Raw genomic sequence first — 19620 nt, forward strand, 5'->3', positions numbered from 1 at the left:
ATGTATAGGTCCACGTTTTGGTATAGTTCCCATATAACGGTACCTTCCGATATTCCGTATTTTGATGATTTTTTGCCACATTTTTTCACGGATTTGTCAAAAATTTGGTATTTGTAGGAGAAAATGGGTTCTATCTCGTGTGGCAAAACATTGTATGTATAGGTCCACGTTTTGGTATAGTCCCCATATAACGGCACCCGCCGATATTCGGGTTCTAGCCCGGTGGCAGAACATTGAATATTTAGTTCCACGTTGACTAATTCTAGTCACATTTACCCACATAATTGATTTTATAGATGACAAACCTTGAAGTATAAAATTGTCTATAGAGGTTCCTGGTTTGGTATGGCCCCATATTACGACCTCACTCACTTTATGGCTTTTTGATAAGTTTAACTGCATTATGCAAACGGTCGTACTGTTATATTAAGTATAAAGTGAAACACGCTTGAATTCAGATACTATTATATAAAAATGTTTCCTTTACCCTAAGGTGGAAAGTTATTAAAATTTCGGCCCGACCGAACTTAATTTTTATACCCTACACCACAAGATGGTCAGGGTATTATGTCTTTGCGCATTTGTTTGTAACAGGCAAAAGGAAACGAGATAGGCCCATAGTTTCTTTTGATGATCTGCATAGAATCACATTCTGAGTCGATTTATGCTTGTCCGTCCGTCCGTCCGTCCGTCTGTCCATGTATTTTTGTAAACAAAGTACAGGTCGCATTCATTGCCCTATCCAGATGAAATTTTGCACAAATCATTTCTTAGGCCCAAGGATGAACCCAATTGGAACTGGAGATAATCGGACAAAATTTAGATATATCTCCCATATATATCTTCGTCCGATTTGCCTTTTATTGTGCACCAAACGTGTAATATCAGTCCGAAAAATATGAAATTTCGCATGTACGATCAGATTGGACCTGAAAATAAGTATGCCAAATTTGATCGAAATCGGTTCAGATATAGCTATAGCTCCCATATATATTGTTCATCCGATTTGTTATTTTTGTCCTCCGCAGCGGTAATATGCGCTCTGTAACAACAATATTTGGGGAAATATATCAAATATAGCTCAGAAATACATTTGCTAAATTTTATCGAGATCGGTTCAGATTTGTATATAGCTCCCATATATATCTTTATCTGATTTCAAATTAATTTTGCACCAAATGGACAATACAAGTCCGAATTTAAAAGATACAAATGCTTCGGCATATTTAGTCCTTTGGAATTTTAATTACAATTAATTATTAATTATTAATAATTATTAATTATTATTATAATCATAGCGTGTATGATTAAATTCTTCCATAAAATCTTTTACTTGTTATGTGGAGCTCTACAAACTTAGGAAAGTGGTGTAGGGTATCATAAAGTCGGCCCTGCCCAACTTTAGGGCGTTCCTTTACTGGTTTTTACTTGTTTTTATTGCGCAGTATTTTAGATTGCGCAGTATTTTAGCCTTCCGTACCAATTGTGACCCAAATGTACATTTTAGGTAATTCAGTACCATTTATCAGGAATTTACGAAAATGTGTCCCAACTTACTTTGAAATTACACAAAAAGGTGATACAATTTTCAAGGTTCTATCCTCTCACATATATACACAATATACATCTGTACGTCCAAATTATACATACTTATGTAGGTAATACATTTTATATGAATTTTTAAAAACAATTTAGTGTAAAAATCCAATTATTTTTACAATATGAAACTGTTTGTATTTTAAACATTTATGTTGTTGCTGTTATTGGATGCGAATAGCATATATTATGTTACAAGACCATAATGCCCAAACAACTAATCCAAATTTGTTGTAAACAACCAAGTAAGTAGAGAAGAGAAGTAGACGATGAAGAGGGTTAACATCGACATTTATAATCAAATTAAGGTTTCTATTAAAAATATAAATTTTTAATGTTATCCCAAGAAGAAAACAAATTTGTGAAAAAGTTTTGTGGTTTTGATGGTAGCCAATTTTTCGGTTATATCACTCACAAACTCACACTCCCACTCACCTCTAACCACCCTTAAAAAGGGGGTAAACGAAAAGAGTTAACATTTACTGAGTGGCTAATAAACAGATTTAAAGTATTCTTTTAAGTATGAAAAGGAGATTTGTAGGCGAAGGTTTGTAAGCATGTGAAAAGTAGGGTCATTTGTGTTCGTGTGTGTTATGACGCACACATGTTGTTGTTGCTTGATGTGTTTCATGGGTAATGTGCGTGTGCGTGCGTATGTTTAATAATGTCATATCTTAATTAATATTACTCATACTTTGGGGAACCTTTAAAACATGGTATTTTTCAAGGTTAAACTTAATTGCTATTTTAGTAGTTAATTATTTTTAATTGGTTGTTTTTTTTTTTTAATAAATGCTCTTTACAGGGAGTGTAAAATGTAGGCAGCGGTTAAGAATCGTTTGTTCAAGGATTATGGGAAAATTAAGGGTAAAATGTTTTTTTTTTTGAGATTTCAAAAGCGCTGTCTGCGGAATAAAGAGTACATAAAATGAAACATGTTTCATATATTGACAATTTTGTGCCTGACAAGTCGTCCTCAAAAATCTCAAAATATTAACAACATTCCTATCGAATCGAAAAATGTCATTAAAATTTCACGATGTCTTTGAACAATGAGTAAAAAATTTACGAGATGTTTGAAATAAGGATAGTTAACCAGTAAGGAAAAATCAAAATTCGGACGGGACCGACTATATGATACCCTACAACACTGTGCATATTTAGTAGAGCTCCCGTAACAAAATAACTTATTTCAAGAAGATCATACCACCCATTAACATTTGGCTTTAGAGTAGTTATAGTTTCCTATAGAGAGCATGATATCACTTGGAGAAGGATTATATTGAAAAAATATATATCGGAGACGAGTTGCGAAAAATAGTACGTCCCGAAATTCACTCCATTTGGGCTGATATTAGCCATTATTTGCACAATAAACCTGAGATCGGCATAAGTATATTTATGGGAGGTATATCCAAATCTTAGCTGTTATCGATGAAATTTGTTTTTTGTCTTTCCGAGTTTTATAAGATATCTGGTACCAAATATCATTGTTGTCGAATGCATATTACGAAAATGAGGAACATAAAGACCAAATCGGATGAAACATATATATGGAAGCTATAGCTTTATCTTAAACAATTTTCACCTAATTCAATGTACTTGCTTCTAAACTAAATTCGGTGAGATATGCCAAAATTCAAGTCATTTGGACTGATATTGGCTATTTGGTGCACAATTAACCCAAAATTGGTTGAGTATATATATATGGGAGCTATATTCAAATCTGAACCGATCTTTATAAAATTTAAAACTCCTATTTCAGAGTTGTATCTGATATCTGGTACCAAAGGTCATTGTTGTGGAATGCATATTACTCTTGTGAGGAACTTTAAACCCCAAATCGGATAAAACATATAGCTATAGCTATGTCTGAATTGATTTTCACCAAATTTAATGTACTTGTTTCTAGACTAAATTCGGTTGGATGTGCCAAAATTCAGTCCATTTGGGCTGATATTAACCTGATATAGGATAAGTATATATATATGAGAGCTATATAGTAATCTGAACCAATCTCGATAAAATATGACAGAGGTAACTTCGAGCAGTATCTGATGTCCGGTACCAAAGATCATTCTTGTGGAGTGCATGTTTCGCAATCGAGGAACTTAAAATCCGAAATCGGATGAAACATATATATGAGAGCTATTGCTGTATCTGAACCGATTTTCGTAAATTTTATGTAATTGCTTCTAGACTGAATTCGTTGGGATGTAACAAATTCAGGTCATTAGGACTTATATTGGTAATTTGGTGCAAAATTAACCCGAAATCGGTTGAAGATATATGGGGGTTATATCTAAATCTGATCCGATTATTACCAATTTCAATAGGTTTTGTCCTTTGGCCAAACAAATATTGTTTGCAAAATTTCATTTAAATCGGATAATAAATGCGACCTGCATTTTGTTTACAAGAATACATGGACGGACGAACGGACTGACATGCATAAATCGACTCATAATCTGAACCGATCTCGATAAAATTTAACAGAGGTAATTTAGAGCAGTATCTGATGTCCGGCACCAAATATCATTCTATTGCTGTATCTGAACCGATTTTCGTAAATTTGATGTAATTGCTTCCAGTCTGAATTCGTTTGGATGTAACAAATGCAGGTCATTATGACTTATACTGGCAATTTGGTGCAAAATTAACCCGAAATCGGTTGAAGATATATGGGGAGATTTAGATATACTAAATCTTATCCGATTATCACCAATTTTAATTTCAATTGTTTGCAAAATTTCATTTAAATCTGATAATAAATGCGACCTGCATTTTGTTCACAAGAATACATAGACGAACAGACAGACGAACTGACATGCATAAATCAACTCAGAAAGTGATTCTATGAAGATCCTCAAAAGTAACTATGGGTTTATCTCGCTTTTTTCTCCAGGTTACAAACAAATGCACAAAGACATAACACCCTTACCACTATGTGGTGTAGGGTATAAGAATTCACGACATTTGGGGGTCCTCCAGAATAATTTCTAAAAAATTGGTTTCAAGAGACAATTGGAAACTGAAATCATTCACATACAAATCTTAAAATAAGTCTACAGGTTATTGAAAAAAAAAAATCCTAAAAGGTTCCCAAAAAAATTATAATAAAAAACGAAATCTGTTACATTTATTCGGTGATAATTCAAGAACTACCTATAAAAATTAGTAGAATAAGTTATCTGAAAAGTTGTAGAAAAAAGTCACGACGTTCTTGTATATTTTTGGTACAATTTTGCGAGTCTTTGAAAAAATAATTGTAAAAAGTGTTACTAACAAATAGTGATATCCTTATTTTACATTAGTAAAAATTCACAAGTTGATCGAAAAATGTCATCAAAAATGCACGGTGTCTTTGAAAAATTAGGAAAATAAATTGCGGGATATTTGTGATAAAAGATAATTAAAAATCCAAGAGGTCTTTGAAAAATTTCTAAAAAATCCAAAAAGATTTACGTAAAAAATCCACGAGTAAAAATCCAAGAGGTCCTTGAAAAATGTCTAAAAAATGCAAAAACATTTTCGTAAGAAGTTCAGATTTTGAAGATAATTGTAAATGGTATTAAATTTGGCAATTGGTGAAATTACAGAGCTGAAATCCTGAAATTTGATATTAAGGTTACTCTTGGTATCTGAGGTTGAGATATGGTCATTGTTTTGAAAATGCGTACTTTAACTGTACGGAAAGAAGTAAATGTTGCTAAATTGAAATTGAGTGAAGGGATAGAGAAGAAGTTCTGAAATTTGATATGGATGTCACTGATGGTGTCTGTAGTAGTTGAGAGAAGGAGTTGGTTTTGGAAATTCGTTCATAGTGCACGAAAAGTGCAAAATGCCAAACAATTACAGAATTACTCCATGAAAGTTATGGTAATACATTCGGAATTAAGATTTAGGATGGAGTTGGAATTCTGAAATTTTGATATGCAGGCCACTGTTGACATATAGAGGTGCTGTGATTGCTCTAAAAGTACAAAATTTAAGAGAATGAAAAGGCGTGAATTCGTTTATTTAAATTTCTCAACTTGTATTTCCCCCCCTTTCTTTTTCACGCAAGATGATCACAGTGGACCGAAAGGTCTCCAATGGAGGTAGTTACAATTTCAGTCATTTAACCTAACATAACCATTATGTGTAGAACGCTGGGCGGTATCTTAAGCACAAAAAAAAAAAAAATATTTTAAAAAATATTATCGGAGTTTAGCGTCCCAATTACTTGATTATCTTTTTAATAAAATTTAATATCAATATTTAAATTTATGTATATTTATTTATCAATATTATATTTTTTATTCACTTTTTTCCAAAATATTTTAATAAATTTTCGAATTTAAAAAAAAATTTTGAACTTACCTTAAATTCTTTACTCTCCTTGATGCGCAATTGTGCGCGAACAACATCACCATTCTTGGGACGTCCCAGCAGAGCCATTTTATCTTCTTCGGTCAACTCCTCCGGTGGCTTATTTTCAGCTTCCTGTATAAGTCCTGCCAATTCATCGTCTGGTGGTGGGGAGTTTTTTTAAATTAAAAATTTGTTTAAATAAAATATAAAATTTGTCTGAGTTCCATAGTTTTTATGGACAAAATTAAATCAAATAAAAGACCAACACCAAACGAAAAAAATGTCTCCAAGACGAAATAATAATGAGATATAGACAAATGATAAATTAAAAAAATATACATATCGAAGAGGTAAAAATAATATTAAAAATTAAAAAAATATATATGTAACACAAAAGCAACTATTTATAGGCACATTAAATTATAAATAATTTACAAAACTACTGGTGGGGGAAGGCCAAAGAAACAATAAAACATTGAAACATATAAACAAACACAAAGGCACACAGAACTACAGGCAGACACAAAGGCAGCAAAAATTGTTAAAGAATACAAACAGAAATCAAGAAGCAAAAGGATGGTACACAAACACATGCAAAGAAGTTTAGTAGTGGAAGAAAAGAAGAAGAGGTGATGCTTGTGACAGTGTTGGTGGTCGTTGTGGTGGTGGTGGTGTGCAAATTATAAAATTCGTCTTCATACAAATGGTGCATACACACATGCATGACTGATTGATTCGACCGACTGACTGACTGCCAACGACGTACACAAGTGCACATAGAAAGAAGAACGTGTTGGAAAATGTAAGCTTAAGCGTTTGCCTAAAAAGCTTTGCAGGCAGCAAATTGTAACAAGAACAGCAAATGAGTTTTCGGTGAGAGATCGAGGAAAATGCACTCACGTGCAAAATTGCTCGTAAAATATAGTGAACACAAGCACGCACTCGAACATATATCTATCTATATATCTATGTTTGTGTCTACACATAAAGAGAAAAACATTTATGACAACAAACTGTCTTTCTCCGCCATGTATGAATGAAAAACTACACACTTACACACACATAATGGAACAACACATGAACACCACACAACAGCATTGTAAGAAGAGAATGAGTAGCTTTACATATTTGATTAACTAGATAAACGTGTTGTTTTGCTGTTTTTTCATGGCTGGTTTGGTGTACGTGTACATGTGACATTATTACACACACATATATGTATACACTAAAACACTATTGTTATATGTCAAAATACTTGTTGTGTGGGTCCTTTCTTCCGGGTGCAAACTTTTTTTTTTTTGGTGACAAAAGGTTTTTCCTTCTGTTTATTTGCTGACATTGTTTTGACATAGAATACATAAATTGTATTGGTAAATTCGTGGCCCACCCATACAGTCATTTTTATGTGTGAATATGTTTTCCTCCCTCTCTCACACACACACACACACACATGTTGCTTCATCAACATAATATTTTTGTTCATAAAGTGGTGGTGTTTACTTTATTAAATATGAAATACCACATGTTTTACAAGAAGAGGACGGAAGTGTGGGATCGAGGGAGGTAGTTTGTTGTGTTTCCCATAACAAAATGTGGTCGTAAAATAGAAGACAGAGGTTTAAACAAGTTAGGAACAATTGCGTGGAAAAATGTTACTACAATCCTCAAAATACCGAATATATGGTTAAAAGCTCCCTTAAGATAGAATCGTAATAAAATTGTCATAAAATTCTACTGTAGGTCACAGAAGAATTCAAAAGTCTAAATCTTATCTAAACGCCAGGAATTCGTATATATTAAAAATACATTTAATGTTCAGTCGTACTTTGTGCGACTTTATGTAATAATCTCATGACAACATAGAAGGAACGTCTGACATTGAAGATAAATCTTTTAAAACTGTTTTTAAATTTAAAAATTCAACTATAAACCAGTAAGGAAAAGTTCAAAGACGGGCGGGGCCGACTATATGATACCCTACACCACTATGCATATTTAGTAGAGCTCCCGTAACAAAATAATTTATTTCAAGTAGATCATATCACCTATCAACATTTGGCTTTAGAGCAGTTATAGTTTGGTTTCAGAGGGAACTAATATATATGAGGCATATCCAGTTCTGAATTGACAGTGCATGATACCACTTCCAGAAGGATTATATTAAAAAAATATAAATTTGGAGCTGAGCTGCACAAAATGGAAACGACCCATTTGGGTCATATTAGCCATTATTTGTACAATAAACCTGAAATCGGATTAATGATATATATGGGAGCTATAACCTAATCTTAGCCGCTCTTGCCGTGTATTAAAGCCTTAGGCACGCAAACATTTTGGCTGCAGATCTTGGACATTCCAACAGAATTCAGCCCAACACACTCAGCACGCCATGTATTTTGGGAAGAAAGGTTGGCACTAAAAAATTCCAAAGTGTCGATCATCTTGGGACGGTTTCATTGCCCGTTTGAAGGCCATAATTCATGCTAGAGCTGACCAATTCGAACAAATCTGAACTTATTCTAAAATTTGATGCTATTTCCGACATTTTTTGCATTCATTCAATAAAATTAAAAAAAGAATGTAAAAATTATGGCGTTTGACTTTGTTGCAGTTTTTTTTTTATCTCACCCTGTATGGGAGCTATAGCTATATGAGAACCGATTTTCTCCAAATTTGATTTACTTTATTCTAGACTGAAGTCGGGATGGGATGTACCAAAATACAGGTGATTTGGGCTTATATTAGTCATTTTGTGCACAATTAAACCGAATCTAAATCTGATCCAATTATCACCAATTTCAATTTCGCCCTTAGCCAAACACATATATTTTGCAAAATTTCATCTCAATCGGATAATAAATGCGACATGCATTTTGTTCACAAAAATACATGGACGGACGGACTGACATGCATAAATCGACTCGGAAAGTGATTCTATGAAGATCCGCAAAAGTAACAATGGGTCTGGCATGGGTACTTAATTAAAATTTGTTGCATACAAAAAAGAGGAGTCTTAGAAATTGAGAGCGTGTGTCTGTAAGATTTATTTGTTTTTCTGCGTTTATTTTTGGTTTCAAATTTCAAGTAGTTGCCAAGAAAATTTCCATTAATTATATGTGAAAAAAAGCCAGAACCCTTATAAAATTTAATTAGAAATTATGAAAACTTTCCATTTTCCAATCTACTTTTTTTTAAATTAATTATGATGCTGTTTTTGCTGGGATTGGTTATATTTCATCGCAATTCCCTCTTCATTTGGTGTGTAGGAAGGCGTGTGTTCTGTTTTGCTATTTAATCAAACAGGACATTCCAACTACGGAAATCAATTACGGATAATAATAGTAATAATTTTCAAAATACAAAAACTATTATTTAAAAAAAAAAATGAGGAAATTCATCAAATCCAGAGGAAATGTACACCGGGAAGACATAACACAACCAAAAAATAAAGGAGAAAAATCACATAACAAAGGACTGTGAAGGAATGGCGGAAATAGTGATGGTCATCGAAAACCAAGAACTCTAACTAACATTTGCTTGGAGGGGTAGGTTGGAAAAAAATTAAACTAAAAATTAGAAATTTTAAAAAGGAGAATATATTTACAAAATTTAACACACACAGCCAGAACAAAATTTTACTTACAAAAATTTGTGTTTTTTTTTTTATTTTTCAAACAAAAAAATGTTTATTTTTGCCCAGGTCAGGTTATACAGAGATTGGAGTTGGCAAAATACAATTTGTTTTCAATAGTTTTTGTTTTGCAATATTTTTTTTTTGGTTTTTTATTGACAAATGTAGTAGTTGTGGTGGTAGTAGTAGTTGAGGTGGGAAAACGTTTTTTTTTTTCAACAAGAAAAGAACATTGCATAAGCCGGATATACATAGATACAGAAATTAGAAAAAATACGTTTGATTGGCGTTTCGGCATTGATTTTTTTTTGGTTCATTTTATTCGCATTTTTTAATTGAAAATGTTTAAAAATATTCGATTTCATTTCGATAAAAAAAAATACAGACATCATCAGTCAATTTTATTATTCATTGTTATTTTATTTACACACAGGTTGTTTTTTTGAGTTTTTCACAATTTTCCATTTGTTATGCACCGCCAGACGCGTTCCATTGGATTTTCGTTTTTTTTTCATAAAACATTTCACCATAGTTTTTTTTTTGTGCAAATTTTGTTTTAAATGTTTTATTTTTTTTCATGGCATTCGGCAAAAAGAGTTTTTGTTTTAGTTTTGTTTAGAAGAATATAAAAAATATAGTTTTGTTGGTGTTTTGTTAATTATTTTTTTACATATTTTAATAGAAAGAATCAATAGTTCACAGAGAGAGAAATAGTTTGATAAATAAATATAGTGTAGCAGCTAAACTACTAATGAGAAATGAGAAGAGACGTTATTAGCCAGATGGATGAAAGAATGTTAGATATTCGTGGGTTGCCCTTGAATTTTTTTTTTGGTCATCGGCTTTGTTTTTGTCAGTGGTGGAAGAAGATTATCAAGTTTCGAAATTATTTTTGAATCACAGCTGGGGTTGGCGATTTTATATAAATGTTTGAATATTTATTCTACAAGGTGATATGAAAAAACTTCAACAAATTTCAGACTGCTGTCATTTCAAAGTCACTTGTCCGACAGCTGTTAAAATTATCGCGAAAATATTCTGGAGGGTGTATTAAAGTCTTGGGCATTCAAACATTTTGGCCGCAAACCTTAGACATTCCAATAGGACTCAGCACCCAAGAATGGTTACAAAATGAGGTTTCTCACTTCATTTCCAGCTCACAGTGGCCACCAAAATCTCCGGATACCAATCCGTTGGACTATTGTGTCTGGAGTATTTTGGAAAGCAAGATTGGCAGTAAAAAATAACAAAGTGTCGGTCACCTCAAGAAACCCCTCCCGGGAGTGGGCCAAAATACCACAGAGCAACATTCGGGCAGCGTGTGACTGTTTGAATGGGCGTTTGAAGGCCATAATTCGTGCCAAAGGTGACCAATTCGAACAAATCTAAACTTATTCTAAAATTTAATGGTTTCATTCACATTTTTTGCTTTCATTTAATAAAATTTAAAAATTATGGCGTTTGACTTTGTTGCAGTTTTTTATCTCACCCTGTATATTAGTTTTTTATTTGCAAGGAATTTCAGAGCTTTATTCTTGAATTTAAAATAAATTCAAAGCGATCGTGAAATTCTTAATAATATAGTCATGGCTTTCACAGTATTTTAAAAGAATATTTTTGAAATACTATCGTTGATTTAAGGAATGTTTTAAGAATATTCCGCGATTATTTTAAGAATATTTTGATTGTTTTTTGTTAAATTGTGTGATTATTTTTTTATTGCAGGTTTTTTTTTTTCAATTTGATTGTAACTCAATATTGATTTGTACATTTTGTAACATTGTTTTACACTCTACAACACTATATTTTGGGGATTTATATACGGGTCGCAATTATCATCTGATCTTTACGCAATTTTTCATGGAGGTGGGTTAGGCCCAGAACCAACCCACCAACCTAGGTTTTAAAGGTATATCGTCATTTTTATTAAGACAATAGACCTTGATATTAATTTTTATTTTAACGAATTATGTGAACTAAAATCTTTGTTATTATTTTTCTCAAGTCCATCAAAACTATCATCGCCATTGTATTAGTCTTCATTCTATTATTATTTTCTTAAATCTCTTCGAAACTCTTTAGGGATCTTGATAATTTTCGCCAGTTAATAAATATAATTTATGAGTCCGAAATATTTCTATCATTTGTACCAGTATGCCTGCGTATATATGCACACACACTACGTCATTCATGGTGTGTATATTGTGGTTGTAAAAATAGTTGTGATTTCCGGTCAATTAGAATTCAGTTCACGTAATCTTTGTGATGTTAATGGAATCTGATGGTCTATGGATTGTTGAGTGTTGTATAAATATGTCAAGATCTGTGTGTATGTAGGTATATAAGTTTCAGAGTAGTATAGTAATAGCTTTTAATGTGAACGCGAATTTTATGATGCCTTTTTGTTTTGGGAAGGAAAACGTTTTTGCAGTTTGAGCCGTTTTTGCTAATAGTTTTCTCCGAATAGCAAATAGTTTAGTTAGTATTAAAGCTGTTTTTCGAGTTGATGGTGGTAGTGGTTGATGGCATTTAGCAGCCATTAGTAAATAAGCAGTTAGGATAAAGTTGAGCTGGACAGGCTGTTGTAGCAGTAGTTTTTTTTTTTTTTTTGGTTAGCATAATTTCAGGTTCCACTGGTTCACCAATGAACAATCCAAGATGATGTGATTAATCCATTTTGTTTCCCCAGTTAATGGGTTTAGGGTTTTTTGGTTTTAAATTAATTTTATTTTATTTATTTTTTGTAATAAATTTCAGTGAAAAAATTAAATTTTCTAGAGTGTTTTTGTTGTTCATTTCAAAGAGATTACTTTCAAATGGCAACAGTAGAAGTGGAAAATTAAGTATATGGCCATTTGAAAAACAAATCGGAAAAAAGAGAAAAAGTAGGGGAAAATTGGCAAAAAAGCGCAAGGAATTTCATTGTTATAACATTCAAAAAGGGAATTTGTAATAAAAAGTAATTGTAACAATGTGAATAAAATAAACAAACTCTAAGGTGAGAAAACATCCTAGAAAAGTGCTCTAAACAAGACCAAGGAGTGGAGGAGGGGTGAAAATTACCAAACCAAGGAAACAAGCCTCAACAAATTAAAGGGAATTAAAATAAATTCAAGACTAATCTCAAATAAATATTAATTACGAAACTAAATAAAATAAATCTGGGAAATTAAAAAATATATATGTTTTTAACAATAAAATAATTTGTTTTAACAATTCAAGCCTTTTGCAGTGCTTTGCATTTTGAGTCTTGGGGTTGAATTATTATTTTCAGTTTTCAGAGGGGAGGTTCTCTTTTTTTTTTTTTTGGTTTTTTGATGGTGAAACTCACTACGTTTGCCTGTGAAAAAATGTGGAAATAAACGAAAAAATACACACACATGTGGATTAATCATGGTTTGACTTGTTGCTATTTGATTTAATACACTTAATGTAAACGATGATAAACAAAATACAGAGTTTTCAAAGATATTTGTAAATTTGAGGAATATAAATGGAATAAATATATAGACTACAAGGTTTTGAGGATTATAATGTTGTAAAAAGTGGTATTTAAAAAATTGTTGTATTTTAAAAATGAGTACGAGTGATATTTTTTAGTTTACATTAGGCGGCATCAAGTAGTTGAAGTGATAAAGCAGGGTGTGAAGATGTTAGTGAAGAGAACAAAATAAATGAAGACATTTTTATTATTTTTTTTAATAGTTTTGAAGAGACTATTTACGATACAGATTGTGTGTTTTTTTTATTTATTTTTTAAGAATTATCATATAATTTTTAATGTATATTTTTAAAAGTCTTTCAGTGGTATAGTCGCCAATTTTTAAAGTCTTTAGGGCTATAATCGAATCGTAATCTTAGATTTCTGAAAAGCTTTCGAATAATAACAATCATGGATTTTTAAAAAGATTTTCAGATGATTTCAAAATATTGTGGATTCTTAAAAAATTTTCAAATCCGTAATTGTGCATTTTAAAGAATAAAGTAAATTGCAGGTCTTTGAAAACTTTTGACAGCTTTTATTGAACTTTTGGATTTTATGGTAATATTTTAAGGAATTTTTAGAGATTTATTCGTAGTTTTGTTAACGTATCCTTTTAAAGACCCTTAAAAGCTTTTGAACAGGGATTTTTAAAATCTATCAAAGCATGAAAATTGTTTCTGAATGGATTTTTTAAAGAAACAATTTTAATGCCTTTCCAAGCTTAAATTGAAAAGGTTTTAAATGAAATTATCTAAGCTCTGATACCGATGTATTTTCAGAGACAAATAGAGAACTATTTTTAAAGGGTTTTTCATAGCATTAGTCGTGGATGTTTGAAGAATTTATGAGTAATATTTTTTAAGACGGCTCTGAGCTTTAATCGAGGATTTTTGAAGGTCCCTCAGAGAATCAATTGTAGATTTTTTTAAAGTTCGGATCTTTAGTCTTGCATTTTCTAAAGAATATTTTCGTAGCTCTTTTAGAGGCATTTTTAAAGCTCCAATCAATGACTTGTAATGGAATATTTTTGTCTATCTTTGAGCTTTAATTGCCAATTTTTCAAAGTCTATTTTAAAAGAACCTTCAGAGCTTTAATAAGGTTAGACTTATCAAAGCTTTAATCATGAATGTTTTAAGGAATATTTGTTTTTAAAAGCTTTAATCGTGAAATTTCTATTTCGAAAGAAAAATATTTTGGAAAATTAGTTTCGAAAGATCTCTCAGAGCTTCAAACGTGGATTTTCTAAAAAAAATTAAAGACCTAACAATAAATATATACTATTATATTATTATATATAATATTAAATATATTTCAGAGATGTAGTCGTAAGTTTTCTGAAGAATTTTGGATTTTTTAAATATTTTTAAAAGCCTTATAGATTTATAATTGAGGATTTGATTTTTAAAGGATTTGTTTTTTAGAGGCAGAACCACAATCATTTTTTGAAACGTTTTTCAACAAATGGTTATTTAAAAGCTTTTAAAACCACAATTGCAAAGAAGCTTTTCAGAGCTATAACCGTGAATTTTTTAAAAGCTATTCAGTGCTATAATCAGGTGTTTAAAAAATTGTTTCAGTAGCGTTAAAATGCTACTAAAACGCTTTACAACAAATCAACAAATGACTATTTAAAAGTTTTTAAAAACACAAAATTTTAAAACTATTAACAAAATATTAAAACTTTAATTCTATATTTTCTTAAAGATGTAAAATAGGGTTTATCAAAGGTTTTTCGAAGATTGTCCCTCAGAGCTTTCATGGTGGATTTTTTATAAAATATTTTTTGACATATTTAATCTTTAATTTGTTAAACAATTAGATTTTAAATCTTTAATCTTTATTTTTTTTAAAGAATATTCTCTTCAAAATTTGTACCTGGACATTTAACTAGCATTAGGGTAGTTTATCCTCTTTGGGCTATTAAGGTGGCAATCTTTAATTGCTGATTTTTTAAGAATCTTTTTAAAGAATCTTAAAAAGATAATCATGGAATATTTTCAAAATTATATTACACAACTTTAATAATTTTTATTTTAAAATTGTTCTAAAAATGCCTTCGAATTCAAGAATGGTTTTGAATGTCTTCATTTATTTTCAGAATTATGATATATACAAAGCCAACTACGACTATGTGATTATGAATAAACAAAATTGATTGATTTATTCGAATATATAAAAAATTTATGTCTTTTTCGATATTACATGAAATTAAGTTTTAATTTGTTCTATTATTTTTTTTTATCTATACAATTATGCAAAGACATGACACAGTTACATATAAAATATAGCACACACAGACAATACTATAAACTTGCCAATTAAAGATAATGTAATCACTATAATGTTTAAAGACAAATTTTTGTTACATATTCATTGAAGTGTATTAAAAAATGTGTAGAAGATTTGAAAATAAAATAAAATTTTAGACAATGAAACAGATAGTAGATGACTTATGTTACATCTCAACGCATACGCACACACGCATACACACTCATAAATCAGAAAAGACAGATATAATCAAAATTTGAAAAAAATAGAGGGAACAAATTTAAGGCAAATAAATGGAGGAACATGGTTTTAAAATATAAATTAAAAAAATATGGAAAAATTGCTTCCCTTAGTATCCAATAGGTTAAATTTGTCCTTTCATTAGAACCCAATATTGATTGAGTATGTTTATAATGAAACCGGATTGAGATGATATTAAATACATTCTAGTTCTCTTTTGAATTTGAATATTTTTGGACCATAGTTTTCCAATCGAAAATTGTTGGGCTCCATCAATAACGAAATTCAAAATTTGTATAGGAGGTAGAAGATTCAAGGATTATATTTCGTCGATCTCGACGACATCAAAATCAAAATATTTATTAGACATAAACTATTTAAAGAACTGGAGAACCCATAAAATGCCTAAATAGGAAACCAAACCAAATAAGTGTATCTTTGTTGTAACCACAAACAGTATTTCCAATCAAACCTTGGTTATATCAAGAAAACTAATAAAACAAATTATTTTGCTTTGAAGTGAGCGCTGAAAAGGCAAACACTGGCTGCAGTTGGAGTTTTCCGCAAAAAGTCAGAGCTCACATAAGTCGAACTTGAAAAAGTACACTCTAATTGTACTTCCCAATACATTGATATATTTCCAGAGCTTTAGTAAATAAATATAGAATATTTACAAAATTATGATATATTATTTGAGTAAACTTTGTATTAACCCAAAAAAAAAAAAAAAAAAAAAGAATCACTTCACTGGAAATAAATTATAAAATTTTAAAAAAATATTGAAATTAGTAAAAATCATAAAATATTTTAATGGCAGAAAGATTGGCAAAAGTATAATAAATAAAACAATTAGTTTGAGTATTGAACATGTCGAAATATAGAAAAAAATATACCCAGAGATAAGAAGGCACATAGAGAACAGAAGACAGCAGCCACATAGATGGAGAGGAAACACACAACAGTTGTATATACATAAGAACACACACACACTCGCACATAGAAACATTAGACACAGCCACATCCTCACTCACACAAACATGTAATTTTTGATTGTTTTTTTTTTGTGTTATTGCTTTTGCATTTTTTGTTGTTTTTTTTTTTCTCTTTTACATACCAAAGAATTTGTTCAAAAATACAAATGCATCCTTTTTAGATTTATTATCTGTTGGAGGGAGGTAAAAAAAAGATGGGAATTTGGTTTGGTTTTTGATTGATTTTGTTGGTAAGGATTCCAAATAAAAAATAAAAATTAAAAAAAATAATAATAATTGGTTAATTGTTTTTAGTTATAGCTAATAAGGCTTATTCTAGCATGATTTGTTATTTGGCGAGGGGCTTGATGAAAGTGTAAAATTAAAATGAAAAAATATGTATATCTAAAGGTGGAACTTCTTGAACGACTTTCTTTTACCTATTCATTAGAAATGTGGGCTTTTCTATGCATTGTTTATATTTTTTCTGCCAAAAACTGAACTAAAAAAACATATTTTACACACTATGGCGGCCAACTGACGTTTGAATGGGAGTAAAAAATATAAAGATTGATGCCAAGTTATGGGAAAGTACTACAATGAGAGGCCACCATCAAATGCCAATGATATCGAGATTTATCCTGACTTTACATAAAAAGGACAATAGAGTTCATGTATTAATTGACATAATATCACAACTTATCAAAATGAAAATGGTGTTGCATAAAAGCTAATATGGAGACTATTGACATTGATTTTTAATATCCATGATTTTTGTTTTAATTAGGCCTGTTCCAAAGTTTGCATGAAAGTTTATATCGAAAAGTAACCAAAATAGAGAAAGCCCTTCCTTTCACCATACTTTTGGAAAAAATATGCATTCTCCGTATCCAAGCATTTTAGGTATACATATAGTGTCTTCTGCAATATTGCAAATAAAAACACGAGGAATATTTCGATTCTTGTTTAAAATATGATTAAAACGGGATCGTAACAAGTAAAAATAATCTATAAAATGTTTTGGCATAAAATTATACTATTGGTCCTAGAAGATGTCAATAGTCAATGTCAGGAATTCATATACAGGGTGAGATGAAAAAACTGCAACCAACTTCAGACTGCTGTCATTTACAAGACACTCGTCCGACAGCTGTTAAAATTATTCCACTGACAGCACATTATATTGTCTACAAGCGTGCAAAAGCATTTTGGTGAGAATTTTCCAGAAAAAAAGTTATTCGTGATGGAATTCAAGCGTGATAGTGTGATTTCTTTATATTTGGCTGGAAAACCACAAGTGGCTATCGTTAGAGCACTCCAGCATTTAAATGTGAGTAAATTTCTGTTGTTTCGTACCATCGCTCATTACCGGGATACTGGTAGCGTAGCCCCACGTCAAGGAAATGGACGGAAGAAGACAGCAACATCAGCAGAAATGGTTCGAAAAGTAAAGAAGCGACTTGATCGAAACCCGCGTCGCAGTGGCCGAAAAATGGCTCGTGAGCTGAACATATCGCAATATTCCATTCGGCAAATATTGAAAAATGAGCTCGGAGTAAAGCCATTGAAATTTCAAAAAGTGAAAGAACTTACACTGCAACGGAAAGAAAATAGACTCAAAAGAGCTAAAGAGTTGCTTGGCCGAAAGTGGTGAACTGCCGAATTTGGTTTTCTCCGATGAGAAAACATTCGTTGTCTAGCAGTTTGTAAACAAACAAAATGATCAGCTGAAAATGTGCACCATCGGTTGGCCACCATAACTCAATCGCCGGCCATGGCGAAGGTGTGGGCCGCCATGACAGCCGATGGTCGCTCTCCGCTTGTATTAATCGACCGTGGCATCAGAATAAATGCCGAAAATTTTCGCGAAAATATTCGCAAATATTTTGGCCGCAGACCTTAGACATTCCAACAGGACTCAGCACCATAGCACTCAGCACGCGCCACCCAAGAATGATTACAAAATGAGATTTCTCGCTTCATTTCTAGCGAACAATGGCCATCAAAATCTCCCGATACCAATCCGTTGGACTATTGAGTCTGGAGTATTTTGGGAAGCAAGGTTGGCACTAAAAAATACCAAAGTGTCGATCACCTCAAGCAAGCGCTTCGCCGGGAATGGGCCAAAATACTGCAGAGTAACATTCGGGCAGCGTGTAACGCTTTAATTGGCCGTTTGAAGGCCATAATTCGTGAAAATTTTATGCTATTTCTGACTTTTTTGCTTTTCTTCAATAAATTTAAAAAAAAATGTAAAAATTATGGCTTTGTTGCAGTTTTTTTTTATATCACCCTGTATATTAAAACCACATTTTAGGGTTAAAGCCGCACTGTTTGTGAGTTCAAAGAAAACTCACCAATAAATCATCGTTTTAGAAGGATGACGTCAAAGACAAATATATTCTTACCAAAGAAAGGAAACCCCTATTTTCACTGTATATCAAAAAAAAAAAAAAAAAAAAAAAAATATGTACCTCAATTTTGCCAAAAAAAAAAACGAAAAATTACCCGATTTTTGATCAATTTTTCCTCAGACTTTTTTGGAGCTGACGTCTGAAAGTAATATGAAATTTCCTTTTATCCGAAATGTGTCAAAAGAGGAAATATTTTACACAAAATTTCACTGTAAATCTTAGAATAAACCATATATCTAGGTGCAATATTTTTAATGAAAATTACATTCAAAAAGTATGTACTAAAAGTGTAAATTATGTCTTTGCTTCTCCTTGTAAGGATAACTCCGATTTCAAGTATAAACTGAATGGCAAAATTAAATGGAAAGCATAGTCAAAACGTAAAAAAAAACTATATAACCCATTTTCTGTTCCAATGATAGTGGATATAATTTAAGTATCTCTACCAAATATGCAATTTACATCCTAAATATTGAGAAATATATCTCAAACTATAGGGTCAAAATGATATGGGGGCCTTAACAACATTTGGCTGAAGAACCTAGAACTCTTTGGGGCGCGTACTAACGAGTCTATTTTGCATGTTTCACAACCTAGATTTACCTATTGCACGTTGTAATTTTAAGGAATTTGCAGCATTTGCATTTTTATGGTATATTTTA

At 31.4% G+C, this 19620-nt stretch overlaps 1 protein-coding gene across 14 annotated transcripts in view; it reads right to left on the reverse strand.

The window, feature by feature from the left end:
- Positions 1–19620, reverse strand: part of LOC101898795 (sodium/calcium exchanger 3-like) — a 391897-nt gene that overhangs the window by 25598 nt on the left and 346679 nt on the right. For 11 of the 14 annotated variants that reach the window (XM_059127081.1, XM_059127086.1, XM_059127085.1 and 8 more), the window contains 2 exons: positions 16688–16735; positions 5959–6107 (listed from right to left, as the gene is read on the reverse strand). In XM_059127081.1, coding sequence (XP_058983064.1) covers positions 5959–6107; positions 16688–16735 — 197 coding nt within the window. The remainder of the gene's footprint in view (positions 1–5958; positions 6108–16687; positions 16736–19620) is intronic. The other 3 variants (XM_059127089.1, XM_059127087.1, XM_059127088.1) reach the window with 2 other exon arrangements.

The sequence above is a fragment of the Musca domestica genome, unplaced genomic scaffold (assembly GCF_030504385.1).
Source record: "Musca domestica strain aabys unplaced genomic scaffold, Musca_domestica.polishedcontigs.V.1.1 42, whole genome shotgun sequence".
In the NCBI taxonomy this organism is placed as follows: domain Eukaryota; kingdom Metazoa; phylum Arthropoda; class Insecta; order Diptera; family Muscidae; genus Musca; species Musca domestica.